A 19,822-nucleotide genomic window follows, 5' to 3' on the forward strand; every position below is an offset into this window, starting at 1 on the left:
GAAAAGTTGCACGAAAGTAGCAAAGAACATCTGTATACCCTCTGCTGAGAATTACCTAACTGTTAACATTTTTGCCCCATTTGCTTTATCTTTTGTACATGTTCTCTTGCCATTATATAAATATATTTTTCTGAACAGTCTGATATGTTACCCCTAAATAATTGAGTGTTTCCTATGAATTGGTTTATTCTTTTATGTAATCACAGTATAGTTGTCAACTTCTGCAAATTTAACATTGATACAGGACCATATCTAATTTCCCATACAGGGCTGTTTTTAATGATGTTAACTTTGAACACTGAGATAGGGGAAATTGCAGTGGGGGCCCAGTTTCCTTAATTCACTGCAAACACATCTTCTTCACCCTCTAGCTCACAAGCAATGATTTTCCTCACTAGTATCCATTTCCTCAGCCTCAAGATCTTTTAAGACAGTTGGGCATCTTTTAAAACCTCCTCTGATGTGGGGATGAGGGACACCAGCTAAAAGCAAGTTGAAGTGTGGAATTTTAGTTCATTTAACCATTCTCTCCTCTCTTCTTGTCGTCTGTTTCATGTAGGAAACATGTAGGTGCTACCATTAATTGTAGATATTGCCATTGGTAATGGATTTACTTAGGGTCAGAGTAACTGTTAATCTTGCTGCCTACTAAGATTTATCAACAGAAAATATTAGGACAGGCCCTCATGCACCAACATTTTTCTTTTTTGTTCCTTCTATGTGTTTGCCAAGCGCCTACTACATGCCAGGCCTGGGTCATTGCATTGACCCCTTTTTGCCCTGAAAGATCTCACAGCCTCCTGAGGAGGCAGACAAGTAGATGGACAGTTACCATCCAGTGTCCATGTTGATGGTCCCATGGGTGCACTCCTGGGGTACCAGAGAAACCAAGGCAAGGAGGTGGGTCGGCTGAGTCATTGCCAAGAACCATCATCAATGAAGAATACATACGCTCATTTATTCCCCCACGTGGATTTACCTCAAGATTCCATTTCGACAAAATTACTCAATCACAGATTCATTTAACACTGCTTACCAGGCACCTTCTCTGGCTGGTGACTGTGCCGAGTCTGGGGTGGCAGGACTGAACAGCTGGCATAGCCTCTTCCTTCATGGAGCTTATTGTCAATTGGGAACAACAGATACTTGTTCAATGAGCATGTATTAGGTGTCCATTAGGTGTAAGGCAATGTGGGATGGGGGAGGCAGGGATAGAAGACAAGGTCTTTGCCCAAATAGAAGACATTTTGAGTCGTTTCTCATCCTTTTGGGAGGGAACTTAGTCGCAAGACTGATGATGAGCAACAACAAATGAGTATCCCCTTCTCATCTACTTGGGAGAGAATTCTGGAATATTCCAGACAACATCTCCCTCCCAGAAGGGCAAAGGGAACACCCTGTGAATTAAGCTTCTCCAAGACATTCAAAATGTGAGGCTTAGGATGGCCCCAAAGGAGGAGACATTTTCTTTAGAAAACATAGGGAATTTTATCATTACATTAATTTAGGGAATATTAATACATGCAGATGGTTTTTTAAAAAGTAAAAAGTGAAATTTCCTTCCCATCCTGGCCCCCAGCCTCTCAGTTCCTTCCCAGGGACAAATACTACTAAGGGTTCTTTTACTTCCTTGAAGAGATTGTGTGCAAACATATGTAGGCATGCACCCACCCCCCTTGTTTTATGCACATGGCCCTGCTCTTTGCTTTCTTGACTTAACTGTGCACTATGGAGACTGCCCTCCTCCATAAGTAGAGAGCTGCCTCCTCCTTTCAAGGGCTGCACAGCATGGATGAGCCGCACATATTTAACCAGCCACCCACTGACAGAATTGATGAGGCTTCCAGACATTTGCTGTAACAAACAACACTGCATTGTGTTGAGGAGTAAAATGAGGAGGAATAAAATTGTACATTAAATATATAATATGGTCAAGGTCAAATATTTTAGAAATAGGTAGACTTAACAATCTGTAGAAAGAAAATCTGTACCAAAAAATAGACCTAAATGTGCAAAGGACAGTGACTAAATAAACACAGGTCAGTTTGTCACCAACTAGGCTTGCAAGATAGAAAAGTAAACGTCTAGTCCTTGGCATATTATTGCTCATAGAGGTGTACTACTGATTGTACATACTTAGAAGAAAACCAGCTGGTATCAGGGCCATCCCTGAGAAAGGACAGTACCGACACAAAACCACTGCCTGCATGGGAGTGACATCATTCTCTCAGGAGGTGCATGTGCAGTCCTAATCTGAGCTCAGAGGTGGGTGGCCCTAGAGAACCACCTAGGGCTGGTACGAATCGTCCTGAGGCAGGTACCAGGACAAGTAAAAGGGAAACAGAGGGCAGAGGAGTTGGGGGGTGTAAAATTTATAAGTGTGTGCACAGGAGTTTTTTGTTTCTTTTTTTTTTTCTTTTTTTTTTTTTGAGAGGGAGACAGAACGTGAGCAGGGGAGGGGCAGAGAGAGAGGGAAGAGAATTCCAAGCAGACTCCACACTGTCAGCACAGAGCCTGACGCAGGGCTCGAACTCATGAACCATGAGATCATGGCCTGAGTGGAAATCAAGAGTTGGACGCTCAGCCAATTGAGCGACCCAGGCACCCCATGCACAGGAGTTTGAGCCTGTTGGAATTCAGCAGGTTTATGGCTTCTCCAACCTACTGGTCTGCTCAGCCTGGCTGTCCAACATGAGCTCTGAATCTCTGCTGCTGCTCCTGTTTTACTAACTAGTCTGCATTGCTTCCTGGAGGAAACCCAGGACCAGGGGAAGGTCCACCCTCCTGCTTCTGGATGATGAGGATGGCACTGAAGCCATCTGTTGTGGCCCCTGCTAGTTAGGTAGCTTCTCTGCATGTATTATTGCCCTACAACAGGCAGTCCTCACAATGTAGCTTCTGTAGGAAAATTCCCAGAAGCAGAATTTCTAGGTCAAGGAGTATACACAATGCCATATTCCAAAAGGTAATATAAAATTGCCCTGCAAAAGGACTCATACCAATTTCTATACCCACCAGCCGTTTACGGAGGTGCCTGCTTCTCTACACTTCCTCCAACTCAGTGTGTTATCAGACCCTTTGATCTTTGACCATATGATGAATTGTATCTGAAAAAAACACCAGCCTTAATTTGCATTTCTCCTATTATGAGTAGGTTTGAATATGTTTTCTTATGGGTACAAGCCATCTGCTGGTTTGTTTTTTTTCTCCTTGTAAGCTGTTGGCTGCATCCTTTTTAAAATTTCCTATTAGGTGAATGATCTTTTTCTTATTGATTTACAGGAGCCCTTTATATATAAAGAAGTCAGGTCTTTGATATGTGTTACAATTATTTTTCCCAGTTTGTTACTCATCTGTTGACATTACGCTATTTTCCCCTTCCACAAAGTTTACATCCTTACATAGTCAAATGTATCATCTTTTCCCCTACTGATTTGAAATGCTATCTTCACAGTATGGTAAAATGAGAGAGTAGAATTCTTTAAAAGAGAACCAGCTCCAATAAGCCAGTTTGGTGGGAATGGTGGGTATATGTGGAAAGTGAGTCTGGCAGATCTTGGCTTGGCAGAAGCTGAGGGCTCTGCCCTGTGGGCAAGCGGGAGGCTGGCTATGGCCGCGGGAAGTGCAGCTGCAGGTTTAGGCTTGCTCGGTCCCCATCAAGACCATACATTTGATTCGCCTGGGAACCTGTCATTGCAGACGCTGATCACCTGGGAAGGCGATGTCCTGGTATGCGTGCAGAAGGGGGAGAAGGAGAACCGCGGCTGGAGGCAGTGGGTTGAGGGGGACAAGCTGCACCTGGTAAGTCCCGGGGTCTGCCCGGCTCCCTTCCACACACTTCCACACATGACAGGTTCACCTCGCCAGGTGCTTTGACAAGAAAAACGGCCCTGCACTCCTCCCCTGAGCTCCAGCCAAATGTGTGTGGTCATATAGTCAGAAAGCCATTCCCATCTGGCTCAGGGGACTCCAAGAAGAAATCTATATCGCTGTTTGTGTGAGCGGCTGCAATTAAAGTGAAAGTTCAAAATGCTGAGTTAGGAAGCCGAGATCCAGGGAGAAATGCAGGGAACCTGCTAAAGACCAGCTAAAGAGAAATGGGAGGCACAGAATTAAGATGCCCCAAGGGAGGGGAAGTCCAGGCCTCACCATTATGTGAGCCAGGGAAGAAGAGTGGTGGGAGTAGGGTGGACAGGGGCAGGTGGGCTTGGGAAACCATCTCACAGACCACAGGCATTACCCTCTCATCATCAGGTGTGCCCACCTGGTCCTGAACTATTTTAGGTAAACTTGGTATTAGAACAGAGCAGTAGGAACAATTGCTGATCTCCTGAAATGAATTATGTGTCTAGATAGCTTAATTTTTCAGTCTTCAACCTTCAAGAAAATTTATGCATCCGGCATTCACGTAGGGGAAAATCTTTCACTGCTTTACACATTCAGTCACTCATTTGTCACATGGCTCTTCATTCATTCAATCGTTCGTCACCTGTGGAGTCAAGCGGGTGCCTGGCTCCAGTGTCGGTATTCAGGTCACCATGGTGCCCTTCACAGGCGGGCTCTGCCTCACCTGAGATCTTTATTTTGGAGGCAGTGTCAACTGGTGATAAATGGGAGGCATTCACCGTGTTTTCCGTTGATGGTTTTCCCTACCTGCTCTGGTTTGGATGATGGATTTTTTTAATTGTAGTACAATCCCCAATGGTCCCTGTGGCTAAGACAATGGATTCATTGTCGACTGCAATGATTTTGTGGCCGTCCCCACACTCATATTTTTCCCTCCTCCCTCAAGGAGTCATGAGGTGAGGATAAGGCCTGGGGGTTCCCTCTGTCTAGATGAAAAGCAGCATCTTGTCTGCATAGGCAGGCCTGGGGGGAGCCCTTCTGCAGCCCATGCCCTGTCCTTGCCTGTGATGTCGCCAACCCACATTCTAATCCCCAGAGTCCAGAAAGCCCCCAGGATGGAGTGACACCCCACCAGCCAGCATATTCCCAGGCCCTTGCCTTCCAAATGCTTTTCCCCACTAGATCCCTTCCTTCTTTGTGGCTTCACTGCCTTTTATAAATTAGGAGATGTTGCTTTAATCACGGGAGTAGGAAAAATCCCGCCCAAGAGGGTAATTTCTTTGCATTTTTCATTTTTATAGTTGTTCAAGCTCAATTCAAGTGTCAAAATCAAATTACTGCTACCTGCAGGGCATGCCAGCTGATTGGGTCTATGAGATGCACTTTGCCCAGAATGACTAAGTGTCCTCTTTATTCCAGCTTCCCCCACCACCCCAACTCCCAGACACCAAGAGGCGGGGGCAGGGGGAGGTGCGGGCATAGGAAGGCCTGGCTTGCTAGTCACTTCACCCACTTTCTAACCTTGCAGGAGCTGACCTGCGGTGACCAGGTGTGCCATCAAGTGTTCAAGAAGAAGTAATGGCCCACGAGGGGGCCTGCTGAACACGTGCTCCACACTTCCCACATGAGTTCTCTGTGGGCTTAGGGAAGCAGCCATGGGGACCCTCCCCTCCTAACAGAGCCCAGTAAGGCATCTGGATGGGTTTTAAAACAGAATGAGTGTGTTAACAGTTGACAAACATATACTTCCTTCGTTGAAACCTGGCATTAAATGAAAAAACAAAAATCACTCCCATACTTTGAAACCCTTTGTATCTATCTCCCTTTATTTCTAGAACTCTCAGTTTTATCCACAGGCAAAAGTGTGATTGCCCACATGGTGGTTTTCTGTGTAGCTTTTGTTGTGGTAGTTGTTGTTTATTTTTTGATTTCATTTTATTTGTTTTTTGTTAATTTGTTTGGGGGAATTACTTTACTCAGAAACATTCTCTGGCTAACATCAGCATCCCCTACTAATTCTTGAACATTGCCCTTTGTGATTCATTCCTTTGGATAGTGCATTCATTTCTCCAAGATTCTCTATTTTAAGAATGCAGATGGCTTCCAGTTTGCACTTTGCCTTCAGCAACATGGGCCCAGCTACTTCTAAGGGCCTCTGCAGATCTTCAGTACCAGCTGCTCTTGGCCCAGGACAGCCCTCTGCCCTTCATCTATGGGCAAAATGGCACCCCTGCAGAGGACTTGCTAAGCACTTCCAGGAAGTCTGAGTTCAAGTTTTGCTTCTCCACTTCCTAGCTAGGTAACCATGGGAACTTCATTGACTTTTCTTTTTTTTTGAAGTTTATATCTTTATTTTGAGAGAGAGAGAGAGAGAGAGAGAGCGAGAGATAGGAGGGGTAGAGAGAGAGGGAGAGAGAGAGAATCCCAAGTAGGTTCCACATTGTCAGCACGGAGCCCAGTATGGGGCCCAAACTCATGAACCATGAGATTGTGACCCGAGCTGAAACCAAGAGTCAGATGCTTAACTGAGTAAGCCACCAAGGAGCCCCTCATTGGCCTTTCTATCCATGTTTTTCTCTTCTATAAAATGGAGAAGACAAAATAGCATCTCCTCCATGGGGTTAATGTGAGCATTAAGCAAGCTATTGCATACAGAGTGCTTGGAATGGAACCTGATACATGGTAAGAATGAAGTTCCTGCTAGCTCTGATCATTATTTAGAGCTATTCCCTCCACATCCCAGGGGCCCAGATGAGTGGATACTAAGTAGGGATGGCTTGGTACCCCCAAGGCCTCCTAGTACTTCCAGAACATTAGGTTTGTTACTCTGAGCTGAATTGTATTTTCCTGCTGGATGTACCAATGGAATAGTGCACATGGAACAGCATGGTAGTCAATAGGAAGAGATTTATGGTGGATCATTCATGGGATCCTGAGAAGGCCCCATAGCTCAAAGCCATTTTCCTCCCCATTTTGTAGCAGGGCCTAGAATCCCACCATTAGGTAAGCATTATCTTCGAAAAGCAGGTTTATCCCCAGAGCAGTAGCACGTGGTGTTGGCACACTCTGGTGTGACTTGAATGAACAGAACATTCATCGATCCTGAGCAGCCTAAATGGAATCAAGGCGGGAGAGAAAAATTGTAATCTGGCCACGTGGCCCAGGGCCAGCCTTGGCCTAAGCCCTTGACCAGGCATCCATGCCACAGGCCTCCTGGCAGTCTGTCCTCCCCAACAGCCATGCCATGTTCCTGCCCCAGGAAAGACAGAGAAGTGCCTGGATGGAGCGTCATGCTGCCTGGGTGGGGGTGGGGTCTTCCCACAGGCTCTAGGGAAGAGGGGAGCTTCCTGAGGAGCTGCAGGCCCGTCTCCAAGTGCAGGGACTGATGAAGCAAGCTCTTTGTCCCCAGTCCCCCTGGAGCTTCTCCAGGAGCCCCAGGTCCCCCTTTTGATGCCCCCTCCTAGTTTCGCCCTTGTCCAAAACAGCCTCAAATCACCCTCTCCTTTGTCCTTCAAGAAAGCCCTAGAGAACAAGATCCATCTGAAAGCCCATTGAGACGAGCTATCAGGTATTCTGTCCATGGCAGGGATTCTAATTACTAGTAACTTTCAGTCCTAGCTTCTGCAAAGTGTATTCCAGGGGATGTTAGCCCCCTGAGATTCTGTGAAGAAGTTGATGGTCAAATGAACTTTGGAAATGATGAAAACCATATCTCCTTCTTAGAAACTCGTGAGAATTCCTGTTTTTAAAGCTCTGACAAGTCCTGAGGCAAAGAAGCTGGGCCTTAAGCCCTGGGACCCCTTTACCCACAGTGTTTCACTCCTGGACAGTGTTTTGGAAACACCAACTTGTTCCTTACATGTGCAGACCACTTTTTCAATGACAGATAACAAACAATATAATTTAAAACTCCCATTTCCAAGTGGGATTTTCTCAGCGTACCTTTTCCACAAGTGAAGAGTTAACTGATTAGTTTCCCTGTGGCACAAAAGACCAACAGTGGCTCCATTCATTCTACTGCTCCTTCTTTTTTCAACAAAGAAAGTGGCACGCAGAAGTGGTCGAATTTGAGGTATTCATTTCAAAGCTGGGCAGATGTTGTGGGCCAGGGCCTGTCCCCATGTCCCTCACTCACTGTGGGCGAGATGGGGCAAGTCCTGCCTCTCGTATTTCTGTTCCCTCAGCCGATTTCAAGACTAAATCATGACAACAATGCTTTCCCCCAGCACACGGACAAGTCTGTTTAGGGACAGAGTGGAAGGAGTCACCTTTGAAAACCCATCTTGCACTGAGGCATATAGCCCCATACGGGCTGTTGGGAAAGACTCTCAGAACCTCAAACCCCAGCCTCTAGAGATGTCCTGAGGGAGGATGTGCTGATCTATGAACCATGGGGCCTGAGCTTGAAAGTTAAAAAAGCCTGCCCACTGAAAACCCCAGTTCACAAATGGGGAGCACTGAGTTGCTGAAATGTGGGCTTTGGCCTCAGTCCTTAGTTCAGACCCTGCTCGGCTGGACAGGGGTGCAGCCTGTTTCTCCTTCTGTGGAGTCAGGAATAAAGACTATGGAGCCTGCGTCACAAAGAGTAGCGAGATTGGGCAAGAGCTTAGCACAGAACCTAAAACCGTAGTCAGTACTCATTCTCTTCCCCAGTCCCATTGATTTATACATACATGTGTGCTGAGGTAGTGATCCCTTCATTAAAACTCTTGCTTTCTAAGTATTTTGATACTGACTTCCCCGGGGCACATGGGTGGCTCAGTCTATTAAGCGTCTGACTCTTGTTTCCAGCTCAGGTTATGACCTCATGGTTTGTGAGTTCGAGCCCTGTATTGGGCTCTGCACTGACAGCATGGAGTCTGCTTGGGATTCTGTGTCTCCCTCTCTCTCTCTGTTCCCCCCCCCCTTTCTTGCTCTCTCTCTCTCCAGGTAAATAAATAAACACTTAAAAACAAAAACAGTGATATCCCTTACACAGTCCCCAAATGTGAAGATCACAGGAGAATTGATTAAAAACACAGATTCCTGCCTCCCTCCCCCTTCAAGATTGTGGCTCTGAGGTCATGGGCAGGGCGTAGGAATCTGTGTTATTAAAAGGCCCCCAGGTGAGTCACCTGCAGGTGCTTGGTAGGCACAATGACAAACCCTACTTCTTTCAGTTAAAACATGATTCATTTTAATGCTTTTTTTTTTTTGAGAGAGAGAGACAGAGATAGAGCCTGAGCGGGGGAGAGGCAAAGAGGGACAGAGACACAGAATCCCAAGCAGGCTCCAGGCTCTGAGCTATCAGCACAGAGCCCAATGTGGGGCTTGAACTCACAGACTGCGAGATCATGAGCTGAGCCGAAGTCGGACCCTTAACTGACTGAGCCACCCAGGCTCCCCAAAGCATGATTTATTCCGAATGCATATTCACCTATGTACCTGTACCTGCACACTCTCAACAAAGCCCAGTCCATCTCCACAGGTGACCAAAGCAAGTGCAGACCACCTACACATCTCTCTGGAGGTTGTATCAGGACCTCGGCCTGCATGTCTTGAGCCCCTTAAGAGAAGTGGTTTCATGCTCTCTGGAGAAGCTTCATGAAAGGGGAGACACCGTTCATATTCAGGCAACCTCTAAAGCCATGTCTTCCCAATCATCTGAAACTAGGCTGCATTTTTCTTAAATCAGCATTCACTCTAAATTTCCTTCAAGACTAATTCCACTGCAGACAGGATGTCACTGGAGATGACTGGTTCACATTCTCCTAGGCTGGGGGGTTTGGTCCCACCTCTGTGCAGAGCTGGACAGAACTGATAGAGCAGGCCTCCCGGAGCCAATTCTTCCACTTGAACCAGCTCTTTTCACTCATGACTTGTGATTGATTAGAAGGGCAAAGGTTGGGGGTATTTAATTTTGGCTCACTGATTACACTTGTTATGTAAGTGGACCCAATTAGAAGCTGGGGCTTGAGAAAATGAAATAGAAATGCACTAACAGAATTTTCAAGAACTTTAAAGATTTGGTCATAGATTTTTCTGGGGTTGGTCCTCACTTTAGTTGCCCCTCATGCTTCTGGATCACTTAGGTCATGGATCATGATGGGGAACCCAGTGCAAGGCCTGGAAAGGTGGACAAAATCCCATCTTCTTTGAAATGCGACAACAGAAAATGCACTCAGCCGATCAGAGATCCTGTCGAGGCTGGGGACACAGAATGCGACATTGTGCTCCTGTCAGGAAACAACCATGCTAGGCATTTCATATGGAGGGAATGCAGTACAGGGAAGTGCTTACACAGAAGCCGAGAGGGAGAGGGTCACCATCAAATGACCCCTCCTTGTGCCACATGATGTATCAGGTGTACCTTTCCACATGTACCTTAGTTCTCTTAATCCTCAACACAACCTCACATGGTAGTACCAGCCTTTCTTCGCACATGAGGAAACTGAGGCTTGGCAGAATAGGGAGGGGAAACATGTCCACGGTGACAGCCATGGACAGGGCCATGGGTTTGGTGCAGCCTCACAGAGTCCTGTCTTTTGTTGTCATTCCCAGTGCAAGTGGCTGCCTTACTCCAGCCCTCCATCAGTCTTTGGGCAAATATGACCTTTTCCAGATGTAGACAAACCTGAATCCCAATCTTAATGGACAGTGAGGTTAATAACAGAAAGTGCTTACTGAATTGGAACAAAACAGACTGTTTTATTAGTCTTAATTAGTTTTAACTCCTAGTATTTAAAAGTTCAATGGAAATGTTTTCTTTTATTAAAGTTTACTGTTTTAAGCTTAAAAAGCAATGAACAGTTCTCTAAAGCTTCTCGAGAGCCTAGATCCTTGGCTCTGGAGATTCCCACAGTCTGGGCCACCAGGTATTTGCTCTCACCTGCCCGCTGTCGGGCATGCTTGTGTGTAAGTGTGTGTCCAAGTGATTGGGAGCGTGTGGGTGACTCTGAACCTCTGCTTCGTGGTATTTTCATACTTGCAATTATTTAATGACTAACTTCCCATCCTCCTGGATCACAAACTCTGCAGGGCAGAGGCGGTTCTATTTTTTGTCCTGTTCATAGCATCTAATGCCTGCTAGTACCTCTGACACGTACAATCGGACAGGAAGTATTGATGGGGCACATATAAGTGCCAGGGCCTGTGACAGATGCCAGGCATTCTTCTTCATTGACCTATTCATTCAGGGAGCATGCACTGATCATCTACTGTGAACCAGGTCCAGTGGCCTGGCATGAGGAGATAGGGATAAGCAAAGCAGGCATGTTCCCTCTCCTCACAAATTTGTTTCTAAGCCTCACAGCCTTTCAAGGACGACATTATTATCTTCATTTTATAAATAAGGTTCCAAAAGAGTGACAAGGATGTCCAAAACCACACCCCTAAGAAGCGACACAGCCAGGACCCTAATCTTTGTCCCCAGCCTGACATGGTCACTTTTCTCTGGGTGGGGCTGGGGCAGAGGGAGAACCCACAAATTAACTAGAGAAATCAGGACCCTGTTGCTTTATGTGTTTCTCATACTGAAAGAAAAAAATAAAAGGCACTTGTAACCCAGGAGACACAGATAAACAAGATCCTGTCTGTAAGGCCCTTAACACATTGCCTGGCATGTAACAGTCACACAGTAATTAGTGGCCAAAATGATAGTCTATTATTACTTTTTCAAACCAAAATGGGACCATTTTGACCCCCAGGGGACATTTGGCAATGTCTAGAGGCATTTTTGGTTTGGTAACTAGGGGTGAGGTACTAGTGATGGCTGGAAACCAGGGCTGCTGCTAAATGTCCTACAACACATAGGACAGCCCCACAGCAAAGGTTACCCAGCTCCAAATGTCAGTGGTGCAGAAGATGAGACGCTCGTCTAGTGGGAAATTTTCTTGCATCACTAATATTCTTCTATAACATTTTCAGAGGATACAGAGCAACTGACCACATGACTGACAATCTAGAATAAATTGGAAGACTCTATTTGTCTTGTGACCCAAGTATAGGACTGATCTGCTTTACCCTGCTTGCCAAGACTTCAGAGGACTTTCATTTGTCTGTGAGATTTCCTTAGCAGACCAGTTTTGGGGTGTTGCCCCTGTTTGACTCATTCTACCCACTCCCCTTACCCCAGTCACATTGGTTCTCTCAGGAAGCATGGAAGGGTTGAACAAAACCTGCTTCTTTGCAGAAAAAGTCAAGATTGCAAAGATTGAGTTAATATTTTTAAAAGACCATCCTCTCAAAGTTCCTTCTCCCTCTACCACAGACCTGGAGTCTCCTTCTTATGAACTTTAGGGAATGTTAGTGCAATTCAGGTAATGGGAACTCTGGAAGCTCAGCACCAGGTGACATGAGCCCAACCAGATTAGAGCTACTTCAAGTCCCTTTAGACTTAAGGAACAACAGCCTTGTCAGAAATGTCAGGATAATTAGAAAAAATAGTATTGCTTTCTCTACTCAGGGTCAGGTTCAGGGTATTGCAGAGGCATCAGCTAGGAAGCAGCTGCATTTTCTCTAAAACATAAGGCTATAGAAGACCTACAAGAATCAAGACCTTAGTGGTTATCTGAGCTATCACTTAGCCACAGTGCTCCCACCCTATGTTCCAGAGCATTCCCCACTCCTCTGGGGCTCACATTTATTACAGACACAGAAATTCCCCAAATCAGGAGAAACCCCAGCGTCCTCAGACATCCCCGATGGAGCTCCTCCAAGTTTGGGAGACTCCACTGTTAGTGAGACACTCAGGCAGACTCTGATGCCACCTCCAACAGGTGGCCTGGAGGTGGGCATTTCAATGGCCGGAGGAGCTCATGGCCTCTTGCTGGCACCTAGGAAGGGAAGCTTTGTCAAAGGCAGAAGGGTGGAATGGATATTCCGTGTCTCTGGTTATCCCATTAAAACAGAACAAGAAGGAGAAAAGGCCACTTCCCTCTGCAACCGTTCAGGAGAAAAAGTTAAGCCCCACTAGCCAACAGATGGACTCTGACCCTTGGCTCCTTTGAAAGCCAGATTATCTGAAGTCCTGTTTCCAATCTCTTTGAACCAAATATCACCAGGGAAACTCCGAAGGAACCACATATCCCAATGGACAAATCAATGCCTTTGCGTTAGGAGTCAACATTCTGGCAGGCAACAGCTGGGCCTATCTGCCCAGATCTGCTTAGCTGGGCTTCACTGCCATTTTGCCTTGGGTGGAGATGCCCTAGACTCTCTGCCTAGGAATGTCCTTTCTCTCTCTCTTTTCCCTGTCCCCTGCCTTCTCATACCCACACTGGGAAGATTTTTGTCATTAACTAATAGTGGGTAATCTTGGGACAAAGGGCACTAGAGGTGAGAAGGCAAAACATGAAAAAGCAGGGCCTGTGGGTAGGAAGCAGGGATGGGGGCAGGGAAAAGCTGGGTGCCAGAGATTGGTTGGTTGGCAGCTAAGATCTAGGATGGACATGTTGTGGGATCCTCTCTGAGAGAGTATTTAGATACCAACCGTATACAGAACAAACAACTCAATCACCCATGGGACTCCCTCTTGCTCCCAGGGCCTCCACAGGATTCTAGACCATAAACAGGTTCTGAGTGAGCAGGGACGGTAAAGAAAGTCCGGCTGCTGCTCTACCACCTGTGTGACCTTGAGTTAGTTTCTGAACCTCTCTGAGCCCTTTTCTGGCAAGTAGATAGACTAACCCTGGCTGAGCTTTCAAGTTTACCATGGGTGTTTAAGAAGCCAGAGGATGTCACAGTCTTGAAAACCTGGGAATGCTTCTCACGTGCTAGTGTGAGGTATATATTAGTTATAACATGGTGAGAAGTCGCCTGCCTACCCAACCCATAGCTCTCTCCTGCCTTTTTGAAATGAATCTTAAATTTGATCTGGGATCCCCCAGCTCCAGAGGGAAACTGTTATCGGTCTGGGGTACCCTAAATTGCCCAGTCAGGTTAAAAGGAAAGGTTTACATTTCATGGTCAGGGAGAGGTCTCTTCAGCACTTCCCCCATCCTCACAAGGAGGCAGGTATTTGCCATTTTCCCTGGAAGCCATCTTGACACTCTGAAGGAAACCATCTTAGGAGGACATCCATGCAAGGGTGGCAGAGCTGAGACACAAAAACAGCCTTGATGACATCATTGTAACACCAATAGTCTCTCATCCTCATCCAGAGCCTGCCTTACCTCTGGACTTCTTGTATGGCGAGAAACAAACAGAACTGTCGCATGCAACACAAAGTGTCTTAACTGCCCGTAGTGAATTTCTTTCTCATAACAGCCACTGAAGCCATCGTGGGAGCTGCCACATTTCTCCTCATACACTAGGAGGCAAGATAGACACACAGTGGTGGGACAGAGAGAGGTCAATGCCCACTCACCATCCCAGGATCAATGGTCACTCTCCGATCCAGCTGTCATTATGTTGGATTCTTTACATTTCCTACTGGCATTTGGATTCAAGAAGAGGACAGAACCAGAACAGTCTTACTCCTCCTGGAATCTGGTTTCGTGGACTGACTTGTGTGCCCACCCAGGAACCATCTCTAGGGCACAGAAGAACCTCATTTTTGGTTCTGAAATGCCTCCCCAAATCTGTTTCCATTCTTCTCTAGACCTGGATTGAACCCTGAATCCTGACCCATGTGGGGCCTCAGACTCTTCCCTGATGGACAGAGTCCTCAGTTGCTCTGCTCACTTTGCCTCTGCTCAGGCCCCTGCCCAGGCCCCAGTGATTCAGAGGGCCCCTCTGTCTGCCTATATTCCAGGGTCAGTGGCAGCCACCGAAGGGCTTCAAGTAGGATGAGAGATACGCTTTAGAGCTCCATTTTTAGAAAAACTCTATTGGAGGCCATGTGGAAAGTAGGTCCAGTCAGCCTGTGCCTTGGCCTCCAAATCCCAGAGCCTACACAAGGCTGAGGGGTGATGGATCCTCTCTGGAGTCCCAGCTTTGACACTGAGCTACCATTTGGAAAGAAATAATGAATATATAGTAACAAAGACTACCACTTTTGAGTATTTACCTGTGCTAGACCCCTCCCATGCATTGGCTTATTTAGTCTTCATAGTATTGAAGTATTGGCCAATGGGGCTTTCTTGAGAACTCCATGTCAGACAAGCTTGCAACTTTTCAATGTTCACTGACTGCAAAGTCCTCCCTGGGCTTTGGGATCTGACCTGTCACCCAAGGCACAAGAGGTCTTAGTGCCCTTCAAATCCTGGTTTCCCTTGGGCCCTTCCTTCTGGGCTCAGGGGTATGAAAATGATACATGTGGGAACCATGGGCCCCACTGTATTCAGGTTTGTGCTTTCTTTATGGGTGGGCAGTGTGTGTTGGGGGCAGGGGGAGGGATCATGATGCCAGGATGGAATGATGCCAAAGAAACCCAAGGCCTTTGTGTGCCCTAGGGATGGTCCCTGGGTCGGCATGCAGGTCCGAGACAAGATACCATGAAAACAAAGAGGAGGAAGAAGAGTCTCCTGGTTCTGTCCCCTTCTCGAATTTCTGGATGCCAATAGGAAATGTCATAAAGAATCCAGATACACCTTGATCAATAATGTTGAATCCCTGAAACCTGAGATTTTGCTCATATTCACTCGTCTTTCATTTTTGCCCATACACCACCCTGCTTTGAAAAAAGACCTATATGGGGGCGCCTGGGTGGCTCAGTCAGTTAAGCGTCCGACTTCGGACGCTTGAGATCAAGTCATGATCTCATGGTTCGTGGGTTCGAGCCCTGCGTCGGGCTTTGTGCTGACAGCTCAGAGCCTGGAGCCTGTTTCGGATTCTGTGTCTCCCTCTCTCTCTGCCCCTCCCCCACTCATGCTCTGTCTCCCTCTGTCTCAAAAATAAATAAACATTAAAAAAAATTTTTTTTATAAAAAAAAAGAAAAAAGACCTGTATGAGTCCTGCCCCTGCGAGCACTACTATATTAAAGAGGGGTCATACACTGTCCAGGGCCTGGTTCTTCAGGAGGTGTTTTTGGACTGTGTTGTATGCTCTCTGTTGTAGTGACTCTGGTTTTGCTTTATCTCCCTACTCATAGTGGTGGTTTGGACCCTCCATCAGGTATACTTTGATTTGTTCATTGAAGTAACCCTGGAAAAAATTTTAAAATGGGGGTTGGTGGTAGAAGAAACCTTATCCCATACAAAGAGAGAAATGACAGGGGTGGGATAAAAAGAAAAAAAAAAAATTGGCCAGGCAGAGAATCAGAGAAACTATACAGCTTAATCCAGAGAGAGAGAGGAAAATAAAGAAGAAAGAGATACAGAAGAAGTGTAAAAAGAATAGATTAAAAAATGTCTGCTTAAACCAGCAACCAGAAAGGAGAAGGGAAGAAATAAGAGGAAGAAAAGAAATATATATATATATATATGGAATTGACCAAGAATCAAATCAGAAAATGCAAAACCACTAGAAAGATATATGATGGTGCCTTGGAACTGGTGGCTGCACTGGTCTGGAGTCATGATCTGGTTCAGTCAGTGTCAATCCCGCTCAGGTAGATACACTGTTACCAGGCATGGAGGGGTGTGGTTTGGTGTAGGCGTCCGGGCTCCACTGTGGGCCGCGGTCCTGTTCCCTGAAGCCCCACCTTGTTGGTGATGGGGGAAAAAATGACCATACCCCAGTGTCTCCTCCCCGGACCAAGTGTCCCAGCCACTCAGTTGAGTCGTCTTCACAGCGCTGCTTGAGCGCGAGCAGGCGGGTCTGTCCCGCTACACAGTCTCCCGCACCTCCCAGGCACTTGGCTGGGATTCAAACCCCAATGTCAAAGGATCCCGCTCTGTGCGTGCCCCGGTTGGGGGTAGTGCCGCTCCACCCAGCGGACAAAGAGCCCCTGGTTGGCGGGTGCCTGCAGGGTCTTCTGTCCTTGGAGCGGCTATATACCTTCTTCCCACAGCACTCAAGGGACCCTCTTGCACTGTTAGTGGGAATGCAAACTGGTGCAGCTGCTCTGGAAAACAGTGTGGAGGTTCCTCAAAAAATTAAAAATAGATCTGCCCTATGACCCAGCAATAGCACTGCTAGGAATTTACCCAAGGATACAGGACTGCTGATGCATAGGAGCACTGGTACCCCAGTGTTTACAGCAGTATTATCAATAGCCAAATTATGGAAAAAGCCCAAATGTCCATTGATTGATGAGTGGATAAAGAAGATGTGGTTTATATATACAATGGAATACTACTTGGCAATGAGAGTGGATGAAATCTGGCCATTTGCAACAATATGGATGGAACTGGAGGGTATTATGCTAAGTGAAATAAGTCAGTCAGAGAAAGACAGATATCATATGTTTTCACTCATATGTGGAATTTGAGAAACTTAACAGAAAACCATGGGGGAAGGGAAGGAGAAAAAAGTTTCAAACAGAGAGGGAGGAAAACCAAAGAGATCTTAATTACAGAGAACAAACTGAGTGTTAATGGGGAGATGGGGGAGAGGGGAAAGTGGGTGATGGGCATCAAGGAGGGCACCTGTTGGGATGAGCACTGGGTGTTGTATGTAAGCGGTGAATCATGGGAATCTACCTCCAAAACCAAGAGTACACTGTATACACTGTATGTTGGCTAACTCAAGAATAAATTACATTAAAAAAAGAAAGAAAGAAAGAAAGAAAGAAAGAAAGAAAAAAGACCTTTAGCTGATTGCACAAAGCCCCTGATCAGCCAGTCTTCCCAGCCCTGCCCTGCATCACCCCCCTCAATAATATTTCCTCAGATGCAATGTTCAGGCAGGCCACCCTCAACTCTGAGAGATCCCTGGAAAGAGAGTCCCTCTGAGCCGCTGGTTCCCAGCCACAGCCTTTCCCCTCCCTGGTTTCGATATTGTTAATTAAGAAAGCAGGCTGGGCTTGGTGTGAGGGAGACTATTGTGCCTGCCCCTCAAAAGCAATGGCACCACTGTGAGAAACAGTTGGCATGGCGACTGAGCCAGGAGGATGCTTGCAAAATGGGCAATTTAATTTCAAATGATCATTGCGTTTTTCACTAAATGTCACATTCCCATAATTGTGAGGACAGCTAATTGGGCAATTAATTGTTTGGAATCTTTTATTTCTGTTCTCTTACTCCACTTAATGTGTGAGCATGCACGCACATGTGCATACACTCATTCACAGTATGGGGCAACTTACTAATCCCATGGCTACCAGTGACCAAAGTTATGAAGAGTTGTCTCAATGTTTGAATGTTTAGTAGCTGTTGATTCATTAGCATCACGTCCTATGTTCAACCCAAGACGCAGCCTCTACAAGCCCCCTCAGTCCCCTCCTCCCTGAGAAGGTGTGTTTGTAAGGGCGTGTCCGACTTGGGAAGGTTATGATGGATCCTCAGGCATTTTTGAATTCAGAAGCCCCTGGCCTAAGCACATATCTAGGTTCACTTGTATATCCATCTTTCCTAAACTTTAACTTCAGTGAAAAATACAGATGTTGTCCTCTGAGGGAGAAATTGCCTGGAATGTGTGCAGATGTGTTATTTGCTCTGATTAATGCTGAATTCCATGGCCACATGCTTGATGTCTGCACTGGAACTCAGCTCTTTGAGTTTCACTGCCTTTTTTTGTTTGTTTGTTTTGTTTTTTGAGAGAGAGAGAAAGAGAGAGCACAAGATGGGGAGGGACAGAGACAGAGGGAGACACAGAATCAGAAGCAGGCTCCAGACTCTGAGCTGTCAGCACAGAGACCAACATGGGGTTTGAACCCACGGACCGCAAGATCATGACCTGGGCCCAAGTCAGATGCTTAGCCGACTGAGCCACCCAGGCGCCCTGAGCCTCACCTCTTTGACATGCTAGTTGCCATACAATATTTTCTGTTTTAAACATGGTTTCCAAAACGCCCATCCAGTGAGCAATCCCATTTTGCTGGGTTCCTGTGTTAAACTGACTTCAGAGAGAATGTTTTCACCCTACCCTAGGACAGACTGTCCCTCCAAAGACAACACGTAAGGCTGATTAACTCATCTTAATAATTTTTAAAATCCAAATTGCTGCTCTGAATAAACTAGAAGTAACCAAATGTACTCAGCTTGTGTGTCAGCCCAGGCAGCAGGCTGACTCTGCTGTTTAATTGAGCCAGAGATGAAAAGCTGAGAACCAAGGGTCTCTCACCCTGCAGGGGGAAATGGAAACCCTATTTCCATCTCACATGCCATTCTGACCTTTCGTTACTGATTGCAAGCCTTTTGAGTGCAAAGCATTCCCTTTTGTTCTGATTTCCTGACAACTGTTTAATCATGTTCTATTCATAGAAATTGCAGAATTCTCTTGTTTCCCACGTATCAAATAAGAGAATGCACAGGAAAGTCAGATTCTGGAAACAAATAATTGAGTTGTAAGACTCCCATCAGTAATGAAATCCTAAAGTATATTGAAGGCTAGATTGTGGGTATAGACTAGAGGGCAGGGAGGGCATTTATCCTTACATAAACATTTCCAAGTAAATTTGCCCTCAACTCAAGGTCCATCATCAGTAAAATGGAACATCTAATTTTAACAGAACAATGGGAAGACTTTGAAAAGGGAAATTGAAATTTATGGAGTATCTTTCACTTACATTATTTTATCTGATGCCTACAATGACCCTGTAAGATAGGATCCATTAACCCCATTTTATGGGCAGGGAAACTGAGGCTCGAGAGGAGAAATAATTGCCCAAGATTGCCTGGCCAATAAGTTGCTGTGTTCTCCCTCTTCCACGGCCCCATTCTGCCTTCCAAAACGATTCATCTGCCTCAAGTCCAATTTCCAACAGGTGCCTACCCAGCTGGTCATCAGTGGCTTCAGGCCAAGAAGCTGTTGCTAGGACTCCCCAAGGGCTTGGGGCTGCAGAACTGTCCTGAGGCCCAGCAAGGTGTAGGCCATGCGTTACAAAGCAAATGTGACCTGGTCACATTCTACCTGGTCTACTGCATCTCAGAGTACTTCAGGTATGTTGAAAGTCCCCTGAGCTCAAGAAAAGCAAAGAGGGGTACCAGCTTTTAAAGAAAAATAAAATCAAGG

The 19,822-nt window shown here is 46.2% G+C and overlaps 1 protein-coding gene across 3 annotated transcripts in view; it reads left to right on the forward strand.

Moving 5' to 3' along the window:
* The window catches only part of RBP2 (retinol binding protein 2), a 59,207-nt gene extending 53,572 nt beyond the window's left edge, over positions 1–5,635 (forward strand). For all 3 annotated transcript variants that reach the window (XM_049628735.1, XM_049628737.1, XM_049628736.1), the window contains 2 exons: positions 3,700–3,801; positions 5,375–5,635. In XM_049628735.1, the coding sequence (XP_049484692.1) occupies positions 3,700–3,801; positions 5,375–5,425 (153 nt within the window). In that variant the 3' untranslated portion in view covers positions 5,426–5,635. The remainder of the gene's footprint in view (positions 1–3,699; positions 3,802–5,374) is intronic.
* Positions 5,636–19,822: the final 14,187 nt, after the last annotated feature.

This window comes from Panthera uncia, chromosome C2 (assembly GCF_023721935.1).
Source record: "Panthera uncia isolate 11264 chromosome C2, Puncia_PCG_1.0, whole genome shotgun sequence".
NCBI lineage: Eukaryota > Metazoa > Chordata > Mammalia > Carnivora > Felidae > Panthera > Panthera uncia.